This window comes from Neolamprologus multifasciatus, chromosome 7, assembly GCF_963576455.1.
Source record: "Neolamprologus multifasciatus chromosome 7, fNeoMul1.2, whole genome shotgun sequence".
In the NCBI taxonomy this organism is placed as follows: domain Eukaryota; kingdom Metazoa; phylum Chordata; class Actinopteri; order Cichliformes; family Cichlidae; genus Neolamprologus; species Neolamprologus multifasciatus.
In genome coordinates this window covers 56,960,154-56,983,814 of record NC_140445.1, presented here as the reverse complement: position 1 = coordinate 56,983,814, position 23,661 = coordinate 56,960,154, and the positions used below count along the sequence as shown (strand labels likewise).

General features: G+C 41.9%; 3 protein-coding genes across 4 annotated transcripts; 2 read left to right on the top strand and 1 right to left on the bottom strand.

Annotated features, from left to right (window-relative positions):
• Positions 1–181: 181 nt before the first annotated feature.
• Positions 182–10,924, top strand: adm2b (adrenomedullin 2b). Of its 2 annotated transcripts, none has more exons than XM_085165214.1 (3): positions 182–1,938; positions 2,070–2,190; positions 9,177–10,924. In XM_085165214.1, the coding sequence occupies exons 1-3, from the start codon at positions 1,881–1,883 to the stop codon at positions 9,580–9,582; spliced, it is 585 nt and encodes a 194-aa protein (XP_085021340.1). In that variant the 5' UTR covers positions 182–1,880; the 3' UTR covers positions 9,583–10,924. The 2 variants fall into 2 exon arrangements, with proteins under 2 accessions (XP_085021340.1, XP_085021339.1); XM_085165213.1 differs by having other exon boundaries at positions 622–1,865.
• Positions 10,925–12,340: 1,416 nt separating this feature from the next.
• miox (myo-inositol oxygenase) lies at positions 12,341–17,614 on the top strand. The gene is made up of 10 exons (XM_085165210.1): positions 12,341–12,489; positions 12,586–12,666; positions 13,855–13,935; positions 15,521–15,683; positions 15,775–15,842; positions 16,058–16,167; positions 16,440–16,507; positions 16,621–16,670; positions 17,048–17,160; positions 17,238–17,614. Exons 1-10 carry the CDS (start codon positions 12,472–12,474, stop codon positions 17,344–17,346), a joined length of 861 nt encoding a protein of 286 aa, XP_085021336.1. The 5' UTR covers positions 12,341–12,471; the 3' UTR covers positions 17,347–17,614.
• Positions 17,615–23,558, bottom strand: lmf2a (lipase maturation factor 2a). Its single transcript, XM_085165198.1, has 14 exons — positions 23,343–23,558; positions 22,366–22,619; positions 22,259–22,287; positions 21,892–22,085; positions 21,570–21,748; positions 21,317–21,461; positions 21,023–21,151; positions 20,827–20,932; positions 20,637–20,733; positions 20,379–20,561; positions 20,106–20,274; positions 19,681–19,792; positions 19,373–19,481; positions 17,615–18,902 (listed from the first exon to the last, which is right to left on the bottom strand). Exons 1-14 carry the CDS (start codon positions 23,434–23,436, stop codon positions 18,513–18,515), a joined length of 2,190 nt encoding a protein of 729 aa, XP_085021324.1. The 5' UTR covers positions 23,437–23,558; the 3' UTR covers positions 17,615–18,512.
• Positions 23,559–23,661: the final 103 nt, after the last annotated feature.

The window sequence follows — 23,661 nt, the reverse complement described above, 5'->3', positions numbered from 1 at the left end:
GGTATACATTAGGCTGACATCTGGGGCCAGAGCTGAAACTGTTCTGGGCCAGCAGTGTGTCTACAACTGGCCCGTGGCAGCACACCACCTACAGTTGGCCCACATACCGCAAAGAATGACTGCCCTTTGGTGGCCCAGATCAGGTTTGCCAGAGGTAATCCACGCACAGGACCACCAGTGTGTATGCAACTGGCCTTGTGCTGGCCCATGTGTGGGCCAGGTCTGGGCCACCAAAGGGCCGTCATTCTTTGCGGTATGTCAGCCATGTGTAAGCACATTGTGTGGGCCTGATCCGGGCCATACCAATTTTGCTATGTGGGTATGTGTGTCAACTGAACACACACACACACACACACACACACACACACACACGTCAAATAGCAGTCACCTTCAAAATAAAAGCAACAAAGTTGCATTGTGATTTCCCCCAACCCACAAAAACCCCAGAAATCTCAGTTTTCAGTGACCTAAAATGGTGCTAATATGTGGGCGAGAGGCAAAAAGGCTATGTTTTCCAAAATACCTGTGTAGGTGCTGACCTGAAGCTATAACATTAGCTTTTTGGCTTCTGCCATGTTGGTTTTTGAAGCAGATATTACATTATATGAACAAAAGAACGGAGTGCTAATTTATTAGCTAATGCTAGCTAGATTCATAGCAAGCTATATTCATAAACTGTATGAGTGCAATGCAGATAATCAGTGGTAACAAACAGAAAACACAAGCACAAAAAAGTTACTCACCAAAGCCGAAGTACGAACCACACAGCAAGCCATAACAGTAGCCAGTCTATTAAAGATAACACAAAAAGGATCCAGTTTAACAACTTGAAGTAGTGGATGAGACCTAGCAGAAACTGTAGCTGACAGCTATCAGCCAATGCAGACATGTACCTAGTTCAATTATCCAGTTAAGAAAGTCATTAAAAAAAAAAAACATCACCCTACTCATAGTTGTTATTAAGGGGGAAATTGTCCATAGACATTCATATTAATGTGTGTTAAGCTTTAAATATGCTTTTTAATGATGGTAAGTCGAAAATTCTAACATGGGACTCTAACATGGGATAGCTGGTGAGACAGCTTTGACAGGTTTCGACAGCGAAACCTGGTTTCGACAAAGGATGTTGAAGATGGAGCTGCCAGGCCGGAGGATAAGAGCAAGACTTCAGAGAAGGTTAATGGATGTATTGAAGGAGGACATGGAGCAGGTTGGTATGACGGAGGAGGATACCAGCGATGAGGTGAGATGGAGGCAGATGATCCACTAATGCCAGCAGGTAGAAGAAGAAATAGAAGATTTATGCAAAGTAGAAAGCATTAGACTAATAAAATGCAATACCTTTTCAAAGTAAAAGTAATTTTTTTTATAATGACTTTATTTCAGGTTTTATAGGAAGTTATTCAGGCATGCACTGAGTAGGCTACTGTATGAAAACCCGTGGTTGTCATATAAGTGAAGTCCTGTTACTAAAAATAACATTTTCTTTGTATTCCAGGGGGTTTAATACGACTTCACTGTGTTAATAATAATCGGTTCAGCAGTTATTTCTAAGTGGGTCAGCCTAGGCTCGTTGGCCACAAGGACACTGCTTAATGGGAAATGAAATCCAAAAATATAAGTTACCTTACATAAAGCGCAAAACAAATATGGCAGATGCACTTCATACCCAGGATTAGTGAGAGGACTGAAGCTCTTGAGGTTTAATTAGGTTGCGAGGTTCATTGGAGGTGAGGTTGGTGAGCAGGACACGCAATAAAACTTCCTCCTCCCTCCTCCTCCTCCTTCGGACTTTATAAACCAGAACACTCCATTCGCTCCTGCTTTGCGCCCCAGTGAGCATCACGTTGGATTACACAGCGGAGGTCAGTGTGCCGAAGATGCAGGAAACAGAGATGATGCTGACCGTGTCGTTCATGAATACGCGACATTTTACATGTTAGAGATAATTTTGTAAAAACAAAACAACAACAAAAAGACAGACCATATTCTTGGATTTTTTTTCTAATCGATTCTTTTTAACATTTCCGGTAATATCAATAATATTTTGGTTTACTGCTCCCGGACAGTGTGCCTCCGCTACCCTGTCATGTGCACCCTCCGTCCGGCGTGGCTGTGCGTGCTGCTCGGGCTCTTGCCTTTGGAGATCCAGTCCCAAGCACTGACTCCGCAGAGAACTCACAGACCCAGGTACCCGAACCCCGAAACTTTTATGGGGATTTAAATATTTGTTTTTAAGTAAATTGTTAAATTCAGAGTATCTTCTTAACTAATAACCTTAAAGGAAAACAACTTTCATTTTGCTGCTTTACTTTGATGCACATTTAGTATTTTTCCTCTTTTTCCCCCCATACAAGATACAGTATAAAGTAATGTTAAAAGGTTTTGTGAGTAATTGTGAATAAATTTGCACCACATAACACCCTTTAAACTCTCTCTTTAGAAATAAAAAGCCTTTGTAAAAAGGTAACAAAACAACCACTACACATTTAATCGTTAAATCATTTAAATCTCAAAAACACAACATTATTTAGGGTTTCAGCCTCTATAAAAAGGCGGTTTTCAGCTTTCGTTTCTTTTATATGATTGTAAATGGAGTGTTATCTTTAGTAATTGTATTGGGACACTGCGAGAACTTGTAGCATTTGAAGAAAAAAAAAGAAATAAAAACATAAAAGAGAAGAAAAGGGGTCTAGTGACAGAGTAAGGTAATTCCTCTCAGTAGCAGCAGGAGGTGAGACAGAGGTGAAGGTGATTTAGTGGGATTTGGGACAAGGATACATGCGCATACCGAGGGGCCAAGCAGCAAGCAAGCAGTCTGAATAAGACACCAGCAGCTTGTAGGTTCCTTAAGAACATCTTATGATGTGGCTGCTTCAAAGCCAGCAGCACGCCGTTTAAAATTACCGTCACATGCAAACCCACAGGTCGTTACTTTGTTTTCTGCTACCTTGGTAGATCTAATCAGAGAAAACTTCTTACGCTGTTTTGTGTGTGTGAGAAAGAAAGCGTAAGAGAGGGAGAGGGGTTATGCTCCCTGAGTCTAAGTTATACAAGAGGGATTTCTCCCCTTATTTGCAGCTTTTATAAAGCTTTAATCCCACATTACTGTGAATACACCTTATCTATTGTTCGAGAGCTAAATTAGTGCAATAACAGTGTGAGATAAAAAGGCATCAAGGCAATGCATTTCATACAATTATTATTATTTTTTCAGAACTATTCCTGCTTGTTTATTTGATTGTTTTCCCTCAACAATACCAATAAGAATTAGCAATTTGATTAAGTTGTGTAGCATTATATACTAAACATCTCTGGCTAATGGGTGCGGGGGTTGTGGGGAACCCCATCTCAAACGTCTCAGTGTGATTCAGTGCTGTTGGATGTAACGTAATATTGCTGCTGGCACTCAGCAAAGTGAGCCTAAAGAAATAAAAGAGGAGAGAAAGAAAAATGAAAGCATCCTGCTGTAATTTTAAAAAGACAGAGAGCCAAAAGGAGGGAGGGGGTCGTGCTGTTAGTGAAGCTGTGGGCAACCCATAGGGACAAAAAGTCTTCTCTGCACAAAGTAGAGGAATTACAGCAGGAAGGTGTGTGTGTGTGTGTGTCTGTGTACACGTATGTGTCTGCATGTGTGTTCAGTCTCTCTGTGAACAGCCCCATGCTGAGCTCTAACTGGGGAAGAATGTCGGAGACGCTCCTTTTGGTCTCTCAGATTCAGGTTCACATCCTGAATCACACATGAGAGGTGAGGGAATGGGGGTTGCAATAGAAAGAAAAACACAAAAGGGGGTTCAGCTTATTACATACTGCTATCATGGAGTGTTAATTGCTGCCAGATATTTTAGGCAACAATCATTTCTGTTTTCCTTCCTGTGAGTTATGACCAAATTTCATTATAAAGCATCTCAGCTGCTCAAAAAATAACTTTTATTTTTACAACTTTACAGTAAGTTTCATTGACAATAAGCAATCCCTCTCTGTTCTCCAGCTAGTACCGCGTATAAACAGACCAGGTGGGCAAAGAAAACTGTGACTGGGAAATGGATATCACTATCATCAGATCTTGTCAACTCATAATAAAGTCGTACTTTTAATGTAACTGGCTGTAACAAAGCCAGGGTGAGATGCTGTCTAAAGCTATCCTTTCTCACATGTAGCACACAGCAGGCGATGTGAGGTGTGTTCTCACTTCTGAAGGAAGAAGGTGAGGTTGGTGCCTAAGAAGGCTGGACACTTAGGTCCTCTCACTCTCTGTTACATATACAGTGGGGCAAAAAAGTATTTAGTCAGCCACCGATTGTGCAAGTTCCCCCACTTAAAATGATGACAGAGGTCAGTAATTTGCACCAGAGGTACACTTCAACTGTGAGAGACAGAATGTGAAAAAAAAAAATCCATGAATTCACATGGTAGGATTTGTAAAGAATTTATTCGTAAATCAGGGTGGAAAATAAGTATTTGGTCAATAACAAAAATACAACTCAATACTTTGTAACATAACCTTTGTTGGCAATAACAGAGGTCAAACGTTTACTATAGGTCTTTACCAGGTCTGCACACACAGTAGCTGGTATTTTGGCCCATTCCTCCATGCAGATCTTCTCAAGAGCAGTGATGTTTTGGGGCTGTCGCCGAGCAACACGGACTTTCAACTCCCGCCACAGATTTTCTATGGGGTTGAGGTCTGGAGACTGGCTAGGCCACTCCAGGACTTTCAAATGCTTCTTACGGAGCCACTCCTTTGTTGCCCGGGCGGTGTGTTTTGGATCATTGTCATGTTGGAAGACCCAGCCTCGTTTCATCTTCAAAGTTCTCACTGATGGAAGGAGGTTTTGGCTCAAAATCTCACGATACTTGGCCCCATTCATTCTGTCCTTAACACGGATCAGTCGTCCTGTCCCCTTGGCAGAAAAACAGCCCCATAGCATGATGTTTCCACCCCCATGCTTCACAGTAGGTATGGTGTTCTTGGGATGCAACTCAGTATTCTTCTTCCTCCAAACACGACGAGTTGAGTTTATACCAAAAAGTTCTACTTTGGTTTCATCTGACCACATGACATTCTCCCAATCCTCTACTGTATCATCCATGTGCTCTCTGGCAAACTTCAGACGGGCCTGGACATGCACTGGCTTCAGCAGCGGAACACGTCTGGCACTGCGGGATTTGATTCCCTGCCGTTGTAGTGTGTTACTGATGGTGACCTTTGTTACTTTGGTCCCAGCTCTCTGCAGGTCATTCACCAGGTCCCCCCGTGTGGTTCTGGGATCTTTGCTCACCGTTCTCATGATCATTTTGACCCCACGGGATGAGATCTTGCGTGGAGCCCCAGATCGAGGGAGATTATCAGTGGTCTTGTATGTCTTCCATTTTCTGATGATTGCTCCCACAGTTGATTTTTTCACACCAAGCTGCTTGCCTATTGTAGATTCACTCTTCCCAGTCTGGTGCAGGTCTACAATTCTTTTCCTGGTGTCCTTCGAAAGCTCTTTGGTCTTGGCCATGGCGGAGTTTGGAGTCTGACTGGTTGAGGCTGTGGACAGGTGTCTTTTATACAGATGATGAGGTCAAACAGGTGCCATTCATACAGGTAACGAGTGGGGGACAGAAAAGCTTCTTACAGAAGACGTTACAGGTCTGTGAGAGCCAGGGATTTTCCTTGTTTGAGGTGACCAAATACTTATTTTCCACCCTGATTTATGAATAAATTCTTTACAAATCCTACCATGTGAATTCATGGATTTTTTTTTCACATTCTGTCTCTCACAGTTGAAGTGTACCTCTGGTGCAAATTACTGACCTCTGTCATCATTTTAAGTGGGGGAACTTGCACAATCGGTGGCTGACTAAATACTTTTTTGCCCCACTGTATCTAACTACGTCTGACAATTTTGTGCTCGCATGCACCTCTGGTGGGCAGTTTCTCATCTACAAGAACTCAGGATGCAGTGAATTCATGTTCACAGCTATAAATGTACAGCCAGTGGAGACTAAGGATGCACTTCAAAGAATGCAAGATGGTTTTTCACTGCACTCTGACCCATCCACTGCTAAACAGAAAAGAAAGAGTGGCATTTATGCAAATGTCTGAATGAGGCAAGGGGATGTGCTATGAAGACGATGAAACATGGAAAGCTGATTTGTCCAGATGGCATACCTGTGGAGGTCTGGAGTCTAGGAGAGAAGACAGGGGAGTTTGTTTATTTTTGCCAGATTGTTTAACATAATCTTGAAAAATGAGAAGATGGAGAAGTTGTGTACTGAATTTCAAGAACAAGGGTGATGTTCAGAGCTGTAATAAAAACAGAGCAATGAGCCACTCACAAAGATATGAGAAAGAGCTGTTGAAGCTTGACCGAAGCTAGTAATGATTAATGAGCAGCAGTACGGAGGCCAGAGGGGCCGATGGCGCGATATGGCAGCCTCGCCTCTGTCAGTCTGCCCCAGGGCAGCTGTGGCTACAACCGTAGCATGCCTCCACCAGTGTGTGAATGCGAGAGTGAATGAATAGTGGCATTGTAAAGCGCTTTGGGTGCCTTGAAAAGCGCTATATAAATCCAATCCATTATTATTATTATTATCATTATTACAGCTGAAAAGGAACAATACGAAGGTCAGGAGGAGTTGCACTGTGTCCTTGTAGATCTATAGAAAGCATGCGGAAGGGTGCCAACAGAGGAACTGTGGTACTGCATGAGGAATTTAGGAGTGACAGAGAAGTGTGTGAGAGTGTTGCAGGACATGCATGAGGACAACGAGACAGAGGTAAGGTGTGCAGTGGGAGTTCAAGGTGGGGTTGAGACCTGTCTATTTTGCAAAGGTGATGGAGAGGCTGACAGATGAGGTCAGGCAGGAGTCTCCGTGGACTAGGATGTTCACACATGGCATTGTGATCCATAGTGAGAGTAGGGAGCTGGTGGAAAAGAGTCTAGAGTGATGTAGGTATGCTCTGGAGAGAAGAGGGAGGAAAGCCAGAGGAAGCAAGACAGAACATTTGTGTGAATGTAAAGGAGACAGGTGGAAAGGTGAAGAAGAACACCCATCCCCCAATCTTGTAGTACAATGGAAAAGCAAAACCTTTTCACCACAATGAAAAATTACTGGAAGTAAAATAAAAAATAAGCTTATGTGTTTATTGTATTGGTTCTTTGCTCTATATTAGCTTACCTGTATTAGATGTGTTAGAAACTAGCAAGTAGCTCAGTGGCCCAGATTTCTTGCTACTGGGAGGCAGTTTGCTGCCAAGTGCCTTTCCCTTCAGTGGCAGTTGATTTTAAACCTCACCACAGGGGGCCATTTAACCATGTATGTGTGTGAGTAAATGCACAAATGTGTGTTGTTTTGTGCAGAAAGAAAAAGAGACAGGCAACTACAGATGTCAGCACACGCATGTAAAGATGAATAAAGCCAAGAGTTTGCTTACACTGTGTACCGCATGCATGCAAAAGTCTGTACCTCAGTTTGACAGTCACGTGTCACAGTCACGTGTTTTGACTAATTCTCCACCATGCAACATTATGCCAGTGTGTGTGTGTCTAAGTGTGCACGCTTCATTCACCATCCATTAAAACCAGTTCAGTTCACCTAGCTTAAAGTCAATGGTATAACACACAATGAATGTGTGTTCTCGTGTGTGTTGGCAGTGAGAGCTAAAGGTGTCCAGCCAGAAGAGTGATCAGAATACCAGTCAGGATTAGTTACAGGATAAAATGGTAATCTGGCCCACTTTTCACAACAAACAAACAAACATTATCTTACTTCATCCATCCCTCTGCCTTTATTCTTTGTTCCTTACATACTGAATATACAATATAATTTTTTGCAGTACAGAATTATAAGTCATGCGTAAGGCAGTGTTGTGTTTGACAAAACTATTAAAGTATTAAAGAGAATTAGGATGATGAGGGTTTGCGGTCATTTGACTTAACCACTTGCTCCTGTCAGCAGTATAAAAGGGCTGGAATAAACAGGCAATTGCTTTATTGCAAACTTAGAATCTACTGCCTTTACCTATGTAGTGCAGTATTATGTCATCGCTGGTTGCTTACATGACAAAACATACCCCCTCTTTGCACTTGAACTCTTGAGCATCTGGGAGAAAGTGGGAATTATTTTTTTCTTTTTTAAATAGAAAAGGTATTGTGATGATGTGAGGGGAAAAAAAGTGTGCAGACAGCAGGAGATTGAGAAATAAAGTACTTAAAACCCACTCAAGGGGAGTGGAGGAGGTGTAGGAGCCCCTCACCACCAATCTACATTGTGCTTTGTCACTTCCCGGAACTGTTGTGAGATTTGCCGACTTGCATACTGTTATTGATTAACCATGTCTTTTTTTTTTTTGACTGAGCGGATGTCAGTGTCTTGGTTCTCGACTCTGTTGGTTTAAACCACTTTGGTCCGGTTGGGAGCTGGAAACAGAGCAGCCTTTAGATGTCGCTAGCAGAAATTTTAGACCGACTGGTTGCATTCTTTTTTTAATTATTGACTAAAATGAACTTATCACCCTTTTAACTGTGTTTTGAAGATTAATGGGGGAAAGCAGTGCACGTAGACGGTTAGATAGCTACAGGCAGAAATACTCCCTGTGCACCACTCTGTCTTTCTTTATCATCTCTTCTCAAAAATGAGACCTCAGACTGAGCACAGCAGACATTCCTGCAGTGCAACCGTGAATCCTGTAAGGCGTTTATCCAGTTTCACTCTGAAACTCAAGCAGGCGACATGCATGACTGCCAATCATCACATATGAACAGGAAGTGGCTCAGGTATTGCTAATGTTGCGCGTTTACACAGTCACCCTTTCATATCCACACAAGTGTTCAATTTCAAATTGCTGCGTTAGGCTGGGATGAGGTTAATTGAAGTTATACTAAAGGATTCACTAAGTCTTCAGGAAATGAATCTGCACTAACATAATGTACCCTAAAGTCATGGGGGCTCCATAGTAGAGTCAGAGATCCTTAGTTTGATCCTTAGTGGCGACATATATCCCTTTGGGGTTGCATCAATAAGAGAATCTGCCAAGTCAAACATGCAACAAACCCACTGTGACGACCCTTTGTGAATAAGGCAGCAGCTGAAAGTAGTATTATTACCCTAAAGTCACGTTTAAATGACGTATGTGAATGTGATTCCCTGGAAATATTTTCTGTCTTTCTGTCTGTTTTTCTCAGGCTGAGTTTTCCCGGTGCCTCTAAATTCCCAAAGTCCTTTCACCCCAGCATCATGCCGACTGTGTCTGATCTCTCTGTCGCTGCTCACAACCAAATTACAGAGGAAGACGGACAGATCATCTGGAGGGCTTTGCTCCCACACAAAGATCCCCCGCCAAAGCCCTTTGACCTGTTGGTCGACCAAAGACACAACGTGCTACCGGAGGCGCCAGTCTGGCAGCGCGGGTCACGGGGTCGTCGCCATGCTGGTAGAGGCAGGGGCCACCCCCACCTGATGAGGGTGGGGTGCGTCCTAGGCACCTGTCAGGTTCAGAACCTCAGCCACCGTCTGTACCAGCTGATTGGACAGAGTGGGAGGGAAGACTCCTCCCCAATTAACCCCCGCAGTCCTCACAGCTACGGATAAGGCCACACCCACTCACCCATACTCAAGACAACTTCATCAACACCTGCTGGCAAATTACCCAGGTCCACTGTTACACTAACTATATGTTCAGGCTCAAAAATATTGCTACTGATGTCATTCCTTAACAGAGCAGTTGTGGGTTTTTTTACAGCTTGGGTCTTATTTTTATAGTTTTAACTAAAACTCTCATCAGTAATACGAACACAGAGTAAACTGTTGAACGCTTTGAATGAGGCAACATCATGAAAAAGACAACAGCAAAGACTAAGAGGCCATTTGGAAAGGTCAGAGTCCCTTTACTGGAAACAGCAGACTGCTTTTTTTTTATGTCAGGGTGCTTTGGTCACTCAGGAGTCTTTCCCAAGACAACTTCCTGCTTCAACTCATTATCACCAATTTGAGATTGAATCTATCAATTATTCTGATGAGTACATTGCTATTGTAAGCTACAGATATGATTGTCAAATCTGTAAAAATAACACTTTTTAAAGATTATTACCTGTAGTGTGGGCTACAGCATTATACCGAGCTAAAACTAGAGTCCTATATGTTTTGGCATTTACAGCACGACTATCTTCATAACCAGACAAGCCTCTCTCAACCAATCCCTACCTGACTAATGTCTGCTGATGAATGGTTATCCTCCTCCTCTTAACTTACCTGAGCTCAGTGTTAATCCACAATGTGTCTTGAAAGCACATTTATCCCTCTCTGCTTCAGTGCAGACACAACCCAAGAATAACCCCCAATCAAACCCAATTAACCCTTCACCCAAAAACCCACAGTGCATATGATCAGCCAAAATAACCACTAACCCTAATCCGTAATCTGTCTGTACACTTAACAGACACCGTAGCAGGTCTCGACTCTATTAAACCAGAGGGAGGACAGCCGCACTCCATATTCTCTGCATCAGTTTGAGCCTTAATTGATCATTTATAAGGCCTTACAGTGTTTTGCCTTTCACCAGCGCAGATTAAGCATGCCAGTGAATTTAGACCATCATTTTTTAAGCTTTATAGTTTTTTTTTTTCTTTTCTCTCTGTGTGCACGTCAGCTCATCATAACTCCCGTTTTGGTAGTTCGCACAGGCTATTATTAGGAATGCATGAAAGCACTTTATTATCCTTTACATTCAATATGACTTGAATTTTAAAGGTGTGTTATTTAACTTTAAATTAATGGGTCAGTTTTGCTGTAAATATCACACTTGACTAAATCTTTGTTTTCATATACACTCCATTCAAAGACACAAGTGTCCTTTTGTAAACCATTGTGCTGTTTTCTTCTAACACTGATGTTAAATAAAACCTTTATAGTTATTTCACCTGTCAACAGCAAATCGAGGCGTCAGTGTGAAATTTTTTGTGAACATTTCATGCTGTATTATATTTTACAAATGAAGTAAAGTTACAAACCAGCATCATTTAACCCTTTTCATATCCATGTTGCCTGCTTTATTCTTTCACTGTGAAACACTTTTTTGTCCATTCCTAAAAGGTAAGTGTGACTTACATTCACGTTTCATTTCCTGTACATGCACAGAACAAAGCAGGTAGAGTTCAAATGTTCAGAAAGAACACACATTGTAAGTCACGTTCATAAACAAAGAGCAGAGGCAGGGGCTAATGAGGCTACCAGACTTGACCCAGCTCCCTCTACAGCCACAAATAGCTTTAGATATAAAACATATTTTACACAAGTATAATAAACCCCACGGTTTGCAACATTTACATCAGATGTGCAAATTCTGTAAGTTCCCCCAGTTTAAAAAAAATAAGAATAAAAATGTGATGCCATGCTTGATTGCATACAGGCTGTTGTTTCTCAACAGTTTTGGGAGGCATTTAATGTGGCCAATTAGATTTAAGAGTGGGCCAAGCCTCTACCACCCCCAGATACACCCCTTAAACGCAAATCAGAACTAGAAATATTTAAGCTTTTCTGAGAAGTTATCTTGTTTGTGTCCAAAAAATTATGCCCCAAAATTTTTTTTTATGCCGTACAGTATTATTAACACATAAAACAAACCGTAAAGATCTGTTGTACTCTGTGTCCTCTCCGAGGGAAGGTAAAGGTTGCAAATCAAAATTCAAATCCAAATATCTCATCACAGCAAAGCGGAATAATATGAAGGTTTTCCTGTCGTTTGTTCAGTCTTTACATGTTCACATTGTGACCTGGTAAAGAGGCAGGCATTTGGTTTATGTGACAGACAGCAATCAATAAAAAAAATAGAAGAACTGGGTCACGAAGTGACGCTTGTTTGGACATCTTTGTCAACTTTACCTCTGTTAATCTGCGTTTGAACCAGCTGATACTTGAAAGACAGGACCGTTGATACTGAAAAATCCCAAGTCAGAGCCTGCCTTCATGAGGACCAGTAGCCATAGATTACAAGAAAGCAGAATTGTTTTGCTATTTAAATAGTTTGTGATAGAGTTCGCAGACATGTAAATATGACAAATCTACTGCATGTAATGCATACATAGTATTAAAAACAGATCTACATATGTGTAAAAACTTTTTTTCCCCGATAATTATAAAAAAATAAAAACAACTTAACTGTGAAAAGAAGTATTGAGTCATTCTACATAAGCCCAAACATGCAATCTGCTGATCACTGAAAAGCTCTTCCTGGAACGGACAGACACTCTGACATACAAAAACACACAAACAAGGCCAACGTGCAACACAGGGTACCCCATTACATAAAATTTGGTTAAAGTGTGACAGGACATTGCTGTAAACCTAGCCCCCAATGCACGTCAAAAAGGTTATAGTTTGAACCAGGAGGATATATATGGGCAGGCAGACAGTGACCACCAGAGCATCGATGCATCACAACCCATCACAACCCAACAGTAACTGTGATTTCACCTATCAGCCATGAGGATCATCAACATTGTAAGTGTAATTTTTGCCCATTCACACCATTCATTTGAAAGCAGAGTTGCTGCATAGCTTTGTAAAATCTGAAAATGTTTTTTTTACTGCTCAAAGGGTCCGGACCCGTCTCTGGCATATCGGCCAAATTTGGAGACAAGTAAGGCGAAAGACAAGGAAGACTACAGAAACTTTGAGGTAATTAAACAAACCAGCTTAATTCCACATTAATTTATGAGTTGAAGGAAAAAACTGAGGTTATAATTACAGGCAGACATAACTGGCTTTAAGTTTAAAAAAAAAAAAGCTGAGCTTCAGAGTGAGCCAAAACTTAAGCAAAATATCAAAATGTGCCTAATACTAACCCAAGGCTGACCACAAGGGGAGTTCAGGTCATTCACTGAGTTTAAGCTTCCACAGTGGGGTCAACTCACTGAAAGATAGTTGAGTTTTTACCAGCAGAGGCTGACACAGTTCTGCATATGTGCTCAGATTTTTAACTAATCAAACATTACAGTCTAATGCAGATTTTCCGAGAAGCTCATTGATTTGATGGTCTGATCTAACTAAACAACTATGTAACCCAGTGTTAAAAATGGGATTAAACGTATAAATATTCATACTCTCACAATGGGAATAAATATTGATAAAAACAAAGTTAATTATAATAAATACTGATAAAAAGCATGTAAACATAAGTTTAATTAATATGCACATATGTATATGTAATATATAAATGGTGTGGGGGCAGGACTTAGTCCTTTAGAGTGTGTTTGTTAGATCCACTGAGCGACCAATCATTGGCCGGTGTTGTGCCAAAAAGTGATTGTCTGCCAAAAACTGATTTCCGGCATTTGCCAAAAACTGATTGCTTGTATTTAAACTTCTATAAATAACTTGTTGATCTACAATATGTGAAACATATGTCAAATATATCCCTCGTGAATTATATCAAGTCATCTTAACCAACAAACAACATTCCTGTAACAAGGTAGAAGCCGCAATCACTTTTTGGCAGTGACTTTTATGTATCCTTTATTTATGCAGTTAAAAAAATTATTGTTTACTTTAAAAATGTCTGTTTTAAGAGTAATCTGCCCAAGAAGACAGCTGAAATTGCAACAAATGCAAAAATAGTTCTGTAAACATATTTTAAGTGGACAAAAGGAAGCTGATTGATTATAATTAAGTACAATAACACAGCTACAAAGATAATTGAGAAACAGGTAATTTTTTTAAATTTTGTATATAACCCCTTTGCAATATCTGTTCACTGAAGTCTATTTAGCAACATACGTAACGATATTACACATAAAAAAACACACGGAAACATTGGAAATCAGTTTTTGCTTTTGAGAATCTGTTGGTGTTGGTCTGTGTTTTCAGAGCGGAAACCTAATTGACCGTGTCTTCAACACGTACAGCCTGATGCACACCTATCAAACAGTGGAGTTTGTAAACCAAAAGGTGAGAAAATTAGAAGGAAAAAAAACAGCGAGTAAAATTTTGATCACAACCTGGTACAAAGAGAACATTTTAAAAAAGAGACCTTGCTATTAAAAATAAGGTCTGTCACTATGTGAAATGATCAGTTACAGATTCATGAATGGCAGCTTTTAGTCAATCACGCTGAACTTGTGCGACCTCTGGATTTGCCACTGGATGAGCAAACTTGACTCAGACTGAGCAAACAAAAAAAGAGGTCAGAATCACAGACCAGTCTCTGGCCTTAACATTGTTTACTTAACCTAATTCTCCTCACAAAGTTATACATTGAATATATTGTCATATATTTGACAACATGATGTGCTTTTGCTTTATTGTAAATGGCAGAATATTAGTGTTAACTGCTGAATAGCATCGTGTCTGTGAAGGTTCTCAGTCATCCAGGTCATCGTAGTCAAAGGAGCTTGCAAAGAAAAGCGTCTGGACTTCTTTAAGTTGCTTGAAGACGTTTCACCTCTCATCCGAGAAGTTTCTTCAGTTCTAAGGTCAAATGGTGGGGAGTCCCAGATTTAAACCTAGTGGGAGTATCCCCCCACAGAGGGACAAAAGGACCCCCTGATGATCCTCTAATCGCCTGAGCCAAGGTGTGAAACTGGGTGTGGGTCCCAATCAGCCAGAGTTTCAGGTGAGCTCTTTGTGAAACCTGGCCCCACCTTATCATGCGAATTCCTGAGGTCAGATGGCCCAGGATGTGAGTGGGCGTTAAGGCGTCTGGGGAGGGATCTCAAAACTGGATTATAGATGGCAGACAGTTGGTGTCGTAAACCACCGCACTCTGTTCAAAGATGGTCGCTCACAGTGGACATAGATGGCTTCTTTCACTCCTCTTTCAAACCATCTGTCCTCTCTGTCCAAAATGTGAACATTGGCATCCTCGAAAGAGTGTCCTTTATCCTTAAGATGCAGATGGACAGCTGAGTCTTGTCCTGTGGAGGTGGCTCTTCTGTGTTGTGCCATGCGCTTGTAAAGTGGCTGTTTGGTCTCTCCAATGTAGAGGTCTGGGCATTCCTCGCTGTACTGTACAGCATACACCACATTGTTAAGTCTGTGTTTTGGAGTTTTGTCTTTCGGGTGAACCAGTTTTTGTCTGACTGTGTTGCTGGGTCTGAAATGCACTGGGATATCATGCTTGGAGAAAACTCCTGAGTTTTTCTGATACACCGGCTACATAGGGGATGACAATGTTGTTGCGTCTGTCTTTCTTATCCTCCCTTGCTGGTGTCTGATCTTCTTTTCTGTGCCTCTTTGGGACCCACACCCAGTTTCACACCTTGGCTCAGGCGATTAGAGGATCATCAGGGGGTCCTTTTGTCCCTCTGTGGGGGGATACTCCCACTAGGTTTAAATCTGGGACTCCCCACCATTTGACCTTAGAACTGAAGAAGCTTCTCGGATGAGAGGTGAAACGTCTTCAAGCAACTTAAAGAAGTCCAGACGCTTTTCTTTGCAAGCTCCTTTGACCGCTGAATAGCATCACTTCTATCTGTTCACCAAAGCATTTTTCACACACCTCTTGGAGTTATTTAACTGTCTAATATTTATGCAGCACACTGAATGGAACGGTTGTAACCACACCCGGATGGGGATGATGGATGCCATCATGTCTCTAGACCAGCTTGTGGATGAGTCTGATCCCGATGTGGACTTCCCCAACTCCTTCCACGCTTTCCAGACTGCTGAAGGCATCTGCCAAGAACACCCAGACAAAGGTAAAGTGCAGAGAGAGAATCAGAAATGCACCGAGACTGTGGAAAAGCTCATGCTATAGAGTAAATATCTTGTACTTACTGTACCTCTCAGAATGGTTCCAGCTGGTTGGTCTGATCCATGATGTTGGAAAGATCATGGCTCTCTGGGATGAACCGCAGGTGAGGGATAGGTCCAAGATAGGTAGAGCTGGCACAGCAGATTCATCGTTCCCAAAGTTTTCAGAGCTGCTTTTCCTCAAACGGAAGTTTTAACACAGTTGTGTTAATTTAGTTTATTACTCATTATTGTTATTATTACTATATAAATCCCATTTGTTTAATGTTTAATTTTAATAGGTTTCTAAGGTAACTGTCTGTGTCTCTGTGTCCTGCAGTGGGCTGTAGTGGGCGACACTTTCCCCGTTGGCTGCAAATTTCAAAACTCCATTGTGTTCAGAAACAACACCTTCCTGAAAAATCCAGATGACAATAATCCCAAATACAAGTTGGTATTCTGACGTTGACTCTGCAAATTTCACAAAATAATTGCACATATTTTACAGACGAGAACATAGAAAAAAAAAAGTTAACGAAGTGTGCTTGAAAGCAAACTGCTCAGTGGACATAAAAATTGGTGTTAATCAGCTGACCAAAAATATTTTTTTATTTGTGCTTTTGAAAATATGCTCCTTGTAAATTTATGACTGCTGACAGTAAATTGTAATCTAATTATTAAAAGTTCAGGGAGTTGATCCTGTTATGTTTTTCCCCCTTTAGCACTGAGTTTGGGATCTACGAACCAAACTGTGGCCTTGACAATGTCCTCATGTCCTGGGGCCACGATGGTAAGAAGCATCATCAGCCACGCATGACTTAAATTATTATTAAAAGTTCTACTACTATAGAAGAGCATTTATCTATTACACTGTGATCTACACCCTTGCATTCTTGTCTTCAGAGTATCTTTACAGAGTTATGAAGTTCAACAAGTGCCTCATCCCAGAGGAGGTGAGTTAATTATTACTTTAAATTGTTTTTATCGGGGGCAATTAGCTTTATAGTTGGCACAAAAGTGATAGGCAACAGGAAAGTCTTGGCTCTGAATGAACAGCTTAAACACTAATTCCTCTTTTCCATCTACCCTGGTTCCCATTGAGAACCAGGGTAGATTTCAGCAGGTTTAAGAACCAAACATTTAATCGGATTAATTTGTGGGGAAAGACTGATTGCAACTCCAACACAACCAGAGTAAAGGTAAAAGATTAGGCATCAGAAGAAAAGGGTTAGAATAGAAGAATTAGTGGATAAATCCCGATTATAGTGGAAAAAATAAATTTGTTTTTTCCATGCATACAGTGACACCTCTAATTTGTGTCTCCCTCCAGGGCTTATACATGATTCGCTTCCATTCCTTCTACCCCTGGCACTCCCATGGAGATTACATGCATCTGTGCAACGATAAAGACTTGAAGATGCTGCCCTGGGTCAAAGAGTTCAAGTGAGTATCTTAAACACACATGTAAAATGTGTTCAGTCAAGTTTTGTACCCAGGACTTAACTCTGATTCATCTACAGCAAATTTGACCTGTACACAAAAACCACTGATCTGCCTGACGTCAACAACCTGAAGGTGTACTACCAGTCTCTGATCGACAAGTACTGTCCTGGAGTACTGCAGTGGTAAAACGGACCAAAAGGAACGTTTAAAAAAGAAAAATCAACGACAACACTGTTAGAGGAATGATTTTACATACCTATATTGTGACACTGTGACTAAATGTATAGCTTTATGATAACACTATAGCTGAACTTTCTTTCTGTATATAGTTTAGTTTTTACTGGATAAATCAATCTTATTTTGTGCATACTAATCATTATAATAATGCCTATTTTATACAATAAAGCATATACAAATCAAAATTTCGCTTTTATAATAATAATAATAATAATAATACATTTTATTTGAGGGCGCCTTTCAGAAACCCAAGGTCACCTTACAAAAAACACAATTAATAAAAGGAACAATAGTCATAAAATATGTTAAAATTACAAAACAGAGCGTGACAACAGATAAAATCAGCATTAAAGCGAATAAGCCAGTCTAAACAGGTGTGTTTTGAGCTGTGTCTTAAATATGGAAAGGGTGTCAATATTTCTTAGTGCAGGAGGAAGAGAGTTCCAGAGCCGAGGAGCAGAGCGACTGAAAGCTCTGCTCCCCATAGTGATAAGGTGTGAGGACGGAACGGTAAGATGAGTAGCAGATGATGATCTGAGAGGGCGGGAAACAGTGGTGATTTTATTGTACTGTTACATATATATAAAAAAATTTCAAAACACTACAGTGTTCCATGTGTTTAATTTGAAATCTTAAACAAAAACAAAACCCAAAACACACATATGTTTGTAGAAAAGGGGAAAAGTGCTTGTGTGATTTAGTTCTGTACATACAGCAAGACGCAAACAACACAGGCAGGAGACAAACTGTGCCGAACAGTAGCGTCAACGCTACACAAACCAGAGCCCACATCATTGTTTCGTTTCATTCTACATGATTTGTTTGGGTTTTTTTTAACTGGTCTTCTCCAGGTGTTCAGCTGTATATGTCAGAACTGACAAGGAAGGCATTAAAATGTTTAAAAAACTTCTGCAAAGTGATGAAGCAGAAATACAGAGAGGTACAGTGTGGTGCAGTGAAGTGTTGGTGAAACAAAGCAGGCATGTTGTTAACGAGTGGCTGATCGGGAAACACAAAAATACAGAAAACATCTTCTTTGGTCATCTTGGTAACATTTTATAAAGGCAGACATGATAACAGTCTACGATGGATTACCAGCACCTTTTTCAAGGCCCTCATCTTTTTTCTATCCTTTCTTCGTCCTCATCTTCTTCATCAACTTCGTTCTCCTCTTCTCCCTCCTCTTCCACCTCATCTTCACTGTCTGCTTCTTTATCATCCTCCTCCTCATCTGCCTGCTGTTCATCAGACTTCTCATGATGGTCTGAAGAAGAGCCGTCGGCTGCATTTTCAGTACGATCGGTCGCTGTGGCCTTGTGAGCGTTTAAAGGCTTCTCTGCATCTTTGTTTTTATGTCGCAATCCCTGAAGTAGACAGAAGGTGGCACTGCAGGCAATCAGGGTCCAGATGAGTGTGTGCGCAGGGAGACCTCTGACCTGAGAGCGCACCCACCTCACCGCTTGGGCAACAGTGGTGTTGGACAAACGGCGCGGAGGAGACTTGTCCTATAAACAGAAATCAGTGTGGATCAATGGTGGTGCTAACACTGGATCTTTTGAGCTGGAAAACTAAGGCTTGTGTTTTTATTACATCACATCACCAATCATGTTAGTTTTATTTTCACACTGAAATTATGAAACTGACTGCTTCCTATACTGACATGCGTCATGGACATGTAGTCTTCTATCATCATTTTAATTCATGCAGGAAAATAGAACTGCATGCCGCATCTCATTTTCACCCTCCCCCACACTTCTGACCACTTGTAATATTCTCTACAATTCATCTGAAAAGGATGATACACTGGTGTACAGTGGGTCCTCTTTTCTCTTCTGAATGGTCTGCCTTGTTTGTTCCAGGGAGGGCTTCAAACACATAAAAATCTGGTTCTGTGGAACAACTATCCAGAAGTCTAAATCTAATCAGGAGCGAACATGAAGCTCCTCGAATACAGGAAAGCATTTTCAAGAGTTACCTTAAGTCCATATTGGTTGAGCATGCCTTCTAGGAAACTGTTTCCCAGATGCACTATGGGATAGAACTCCTCATCATAGACCCTCCTCCACCAGCGCTCTGGGAAAGAGCTGCAAACAAAGAGTCAGTGAGGTCTAGTTTTAGGATAAAATAAGTAAACCTGCATCAAAGTCTGCATGTCTAAAGTCACTTTTTTTAAACACCAGAAAATTAAATAAAGGAATAAATCAAGCTGTGAAATGTTTCCAGTGAAGTTTCTTCAATGCAGGCAAACACAATGAAGCACGAGGAGAACCAGAGAGCACTGACCCGTCAGCCTTTGATTCGGTAAACCAGTATCTGTAGCGGTGAGCTCGCAGGTAGGCAGGCGGCTGCTGGTGAAATGGATACTGGGATACATCCGACTGGATCAGCTCAATAACTGCAGAACACAAGGCGAACTTTAAGAGAACTGTTTGTTCCTGACCAAGGTAATTGAGCACTGTAGAATAGTCTAACTCGAGACTAAGGTAGAACACAAAACTTGTAACATGGATCTCTGGTGGATTTTTATTTGCCTCCTGCTACTTTTTCCTTTGATTGCACCACCTTTGAAAATACCATAAAATGTGGCTTTCAAAGAAAACCGTATAAACAAACAGCATGGGATTTTCTTCCCCCTCATTTGATTAACTGAACTTCCCATTAAGCAGCTGCACAAGGAAAATGCAGCTCTCCGCTCTACGTGTTCATACCGTCTCTTTTTCCTTGCAGGAGTCTGTACATCAGGCTGGTGAACCATGGAGATTGCGTATTGGGCCCAAGAGCAGCAAACCACATTTGCCAGTCCAGCCTGGGCTGATGGGGTGTCAGCACAGGAGGAGATGCACTCAGATTCCCTGGCTTATACATGAACTCAATCTCCTATAAAGAAAAAAAGATTTAAATAAAAATAAGTTAATGTTATGAAATATGCAGTTTTCCTAATTTACAAATTAGAGAATTTTACATCTTGTTTAAGTTCTCACCGTCCATGTGACCCCATCACTGCTTCCCTCAATGACAACCTCGGGTCGCCCGCCAACTCCGGTCATCCTTCTGAACAAACCGTACGAGTTGACTACCTGATAGCGATCAACCATCTCATAGGCTTGGCGCACTCCTGGCCACAACCTGGAGTTGGAATCGTACTCTATGAAGGTAAACGGCACCTGAAAGAGAATCAGGCGATTTACAGCTGATCGCTTATGAGCTTTATCAGTTCCCATGTTTCCAACAGAACTCACCAGACTGACAGCGAACATTGAAGCTGCAGCCCCCGCGAACACCGTCCACTGGACCGTTCCCCAAAACCTCTTAAAGAAACCAGACACACACGCACACCTAGAAATAAAAGTTAGACGTTAAGTTGCACAACATCTAAAAGGCAACTGCTCAACAAGCAACACATCACAACCATTTATAGGTCAATCTTACCTGAAGAGAGAGGTAACCATCTCCCAGGTGAGTGAGAGGACACCGATCCAGATACAGGGAATAGTGACGGTCTTCAGAAACAGGTTAAACTGGTGGTATGTAAATGCTGCCAAGGACATTTTAAGAAACATGAAAAAAAAGAGAAGCAAAATTGGTTACAGGCACATAAAAAGAAGAAAAAAAAAAAAACACTCACCTGTCCGCGAGGAGATGCCTTTCTTAGCTGTATCCAGCTGCAGGTCAAAGCAGATGATTGTTCCAACAATCAGCAGAGCCCAGACCACCAGCTCCAGCAGGTAACACAGCCACGACCACAGCTTTGAGTCTAAATACAGTGGAGAGAGAGAGCGAGCAAAGTTTGTCCTCAATATTTCTTTTAGTCTGAAGGAAGTTGAGATAAAACAAAATGTGCATTCTTCGTGACAAACAGCTACGCCTTAGCCTACGAAACATCGCCTGGGCTGCAGCTGTGCAATGTTCAGTTTCATACCATCATTCCCGTTATCAGTCTTGTATGCCTTGCGCAGCCAGAAGTAGACATGGCGATCATCCAGGAGTGACAGACAGAGGGTCACAGTCAGCAGGTTGAAGAAGTTGTAGTTGCCAGACAAAATGATGAAGACTTGAAGCAGCACCTACACGAGGAGAGAAAACAGACTGATTTCATTTTAGAGCCAACATTGAGGTTGATAATACTGCAGGTGAAACAAAAGCAAAACATGAAAAAATTCATTTCTTTTCACCTGCAAGTAAAAAGCTCCAAGTCGGAGCCTCCGCAGTGGACTGAAGAACAGGAACGGAACGGCGATCTCGATAACGAAGGCTCCCACCACGCTCAGCTTCTGCCAGCACACCGGCAACTGGTGGGCAAACCAGGCCAGAGGGGTTGGGATACACTGAGTCTCGTAGTGATACGTGAGGGCTGCTCAACACACAGCAAAAAGAGGGAGAGAGTAATCAGATGGAGGAAAATGACAGAATGAAATGGGGGAAAAAAAACATGACACCACTGCCTCACTGTGTAAAGACAGCATAAATGGCATCCATACAGTCACTCATCTGTACCTGTAAGGCCCCACCAGGTGGGACAACGTGAGGTGAGCTTCACCACCCCGGATGCAAACATGAGTCTGAAGAGCAGCCAGCGAGTAAGCCAGAAGGTGACACGATCGTGCTCTCTGACCCCTCGTGTCCCTCTGATTAAAGTCAGGGGAGCAACAAGGATACAGAGGAACCCCGTCTCTAGGAGCAGGTTGTCCCTGAAAAGCAAGCAATCAAAGCAAGAGGAGAGACTAGTAAGAAATTGCATCTACAACAGTGCTGCACAGCAGCAGAGACCTTGCAGCACACTGATAAAATGATCTCCTTTAAGCAGCTGCTGTTTTAGAAGCTGTGTGGTATTCAGGAAAAAAATGAACTGCATTGCACTCACCACTGGAAGTAGAGGAAAACCTGGCCTACCTGTAACAGACAAAAGTTTAGTGAGAAATACTGGGACAGGAAAAAACAGAAGAGTGCATTACCACCGTGCAAAATCACCTCATACATAGACAGGTACAAGACCCAGAGGCAGAAGAACACCACACTGTCTCGAAAAGCCTCCACCAGCGTGGCAGCAAGGCTCAGTGCCGCACCAATAAGACACAGCAGCTCCATGGCAGTGTGAGTGTCCAGGCCAAGCCGAGGTCCCAGCCACAACAGCGTGGGAGAGGAGAGCAGCTGCTCCACCAGAGGCTTCCCGCTGTATCGCAACTGCCAGCGGGCAGGGAGCAGCCCCTCATTTCCATACAGACCTGCACACAAACACGGAAAGCAACCGTACTGATTATGCTGGTGGTGAGCAGTGGATTCATTATGTTACTCTTTTTAAAAAAATTTTACTTCTCAGTGCTGGAGATTATAATCTGAATCATTATAATCTGGTGACCTGCTGGGTGGAATCGAAAAATAACAACACTGGTCATACATATGTGATGCAGTTCCATAAGTAAAATGAATGAAAATATTTTATTATAACCACCAGTTATTAGTTTAAAAACTTTAACAATGTTGCAAATGTATGTAATATGGCGAAAAAATTAACGAGAATAAACAGTAGTAACATTTGCAGTGGAAAGTCATGTTGCCATTGCGACTAAATTAAAAAATAGCCCAAATACATTTCCTTTCAAATATGGGCGGAGGAAACTTTTTTTTTTTTTTTTTTTAACTTAACTGGGCTGCAGAGATACCCCTTACGCCACCATTAAAAACATAGTTCGGTTGTGCTGTGGCTCAAAATGCCACCGTATGTCTTTTTTTTTTTTTACAACAGGTTGCTTGTAAATTTGGCCCAGTTGCAGGCTGACCGTGCCCGGGATGAAGAAACTTCCAGGCGGTTCTTCACCACGTCTAACGGCGTGGAAAGCAGAGGAACACACACACAGGAAGCGCCAAGTTCCCAGCTAACAGGCTAACACATACCATTAAGGGAAGTCAGCTAGCCGCTTCTTGGGCTGCAGAGTTGAGAGGCTCACCTGGTATCTGCACGTAGAGGGAAACAAAAGCAGTCAAGTAGATGACCGCCATGCACCAGAGGAACATGCGCCGTGGCAGAACAACTTCCCCCATGTTTGACCGACTCCCGTTCTGCTTTTTCACCCTTTCACCTATCGCTGCTACTCCTGTGGAAGCTGGGAGCGGGATTTCACGTAGCTGGGGGACACGTAGAAACGAGCTGTTTATGCTAAATTCACCCGAATGATCGCTAGGTGCCGCTGCAGGTCGCTTGAACGGTGTGGTGCGTTAATGGTACACGGGAATTTAGATATATAACCCGACTTAAGGATTAGCTTG

Coding starts and splice junctions, on each gene's coding strand:
- adm2b (XM_085165214.1), top strand. CDS start 1,881: ATGCAGGAAACAGAGATGATGCTGACCGTGTCGTTCATGAATACGCGA. Junction 1,939..2,069: donor GAATACGCGACATTTTACAT/GTTAGAGATAAT, acceptor GCTCCCGGACAG/TGTGCCTCCGCTACCCTGTC. Junction 2,191..9,176: donor CAGAGAACTCACAGACCCAG/GTACCCGAACCC, acceptor TGTTTTTCTCAG/GCTGAGTTTTCCCGGTGCCT.
- miox (XM_085165210.1), top strand. Junction 15,684..15,774: donor CCAAGAACACCCAGACAAAG/GTAAAGTGCAGA, acceptor TGTACCTCTCAG/AATGGTTCCAGCTGGTTGGT. Junction 16,508..16,620: donor CATGTCCTGGGGCCACGATG/GTAAGAAGCATC, acceptor TCTTGTCTTCAG/AGTATCTTTACAGAGTTATG.
- lmf2a (XM_085165198.1), bottom strand. CDS start 23,436: ATGGGGGAAGTTGTTCTGCCACGGCGCATGTTCCTCTGGTGCATGGCG. Junction 21,152..21,316: donor GACTGATAACGGGAATGATG/GTATGAAACTGA, acceptor CACTGTATTTAG/ACTCAAAGCTGTGGTCGTGG. Junction 20,275..20,378: donor GTGATGGGGTCACATGGACG/GTGAGAACTTAA, acceptor TTTTCTTTATAG/GAGATTGAGTTCATGTATAA.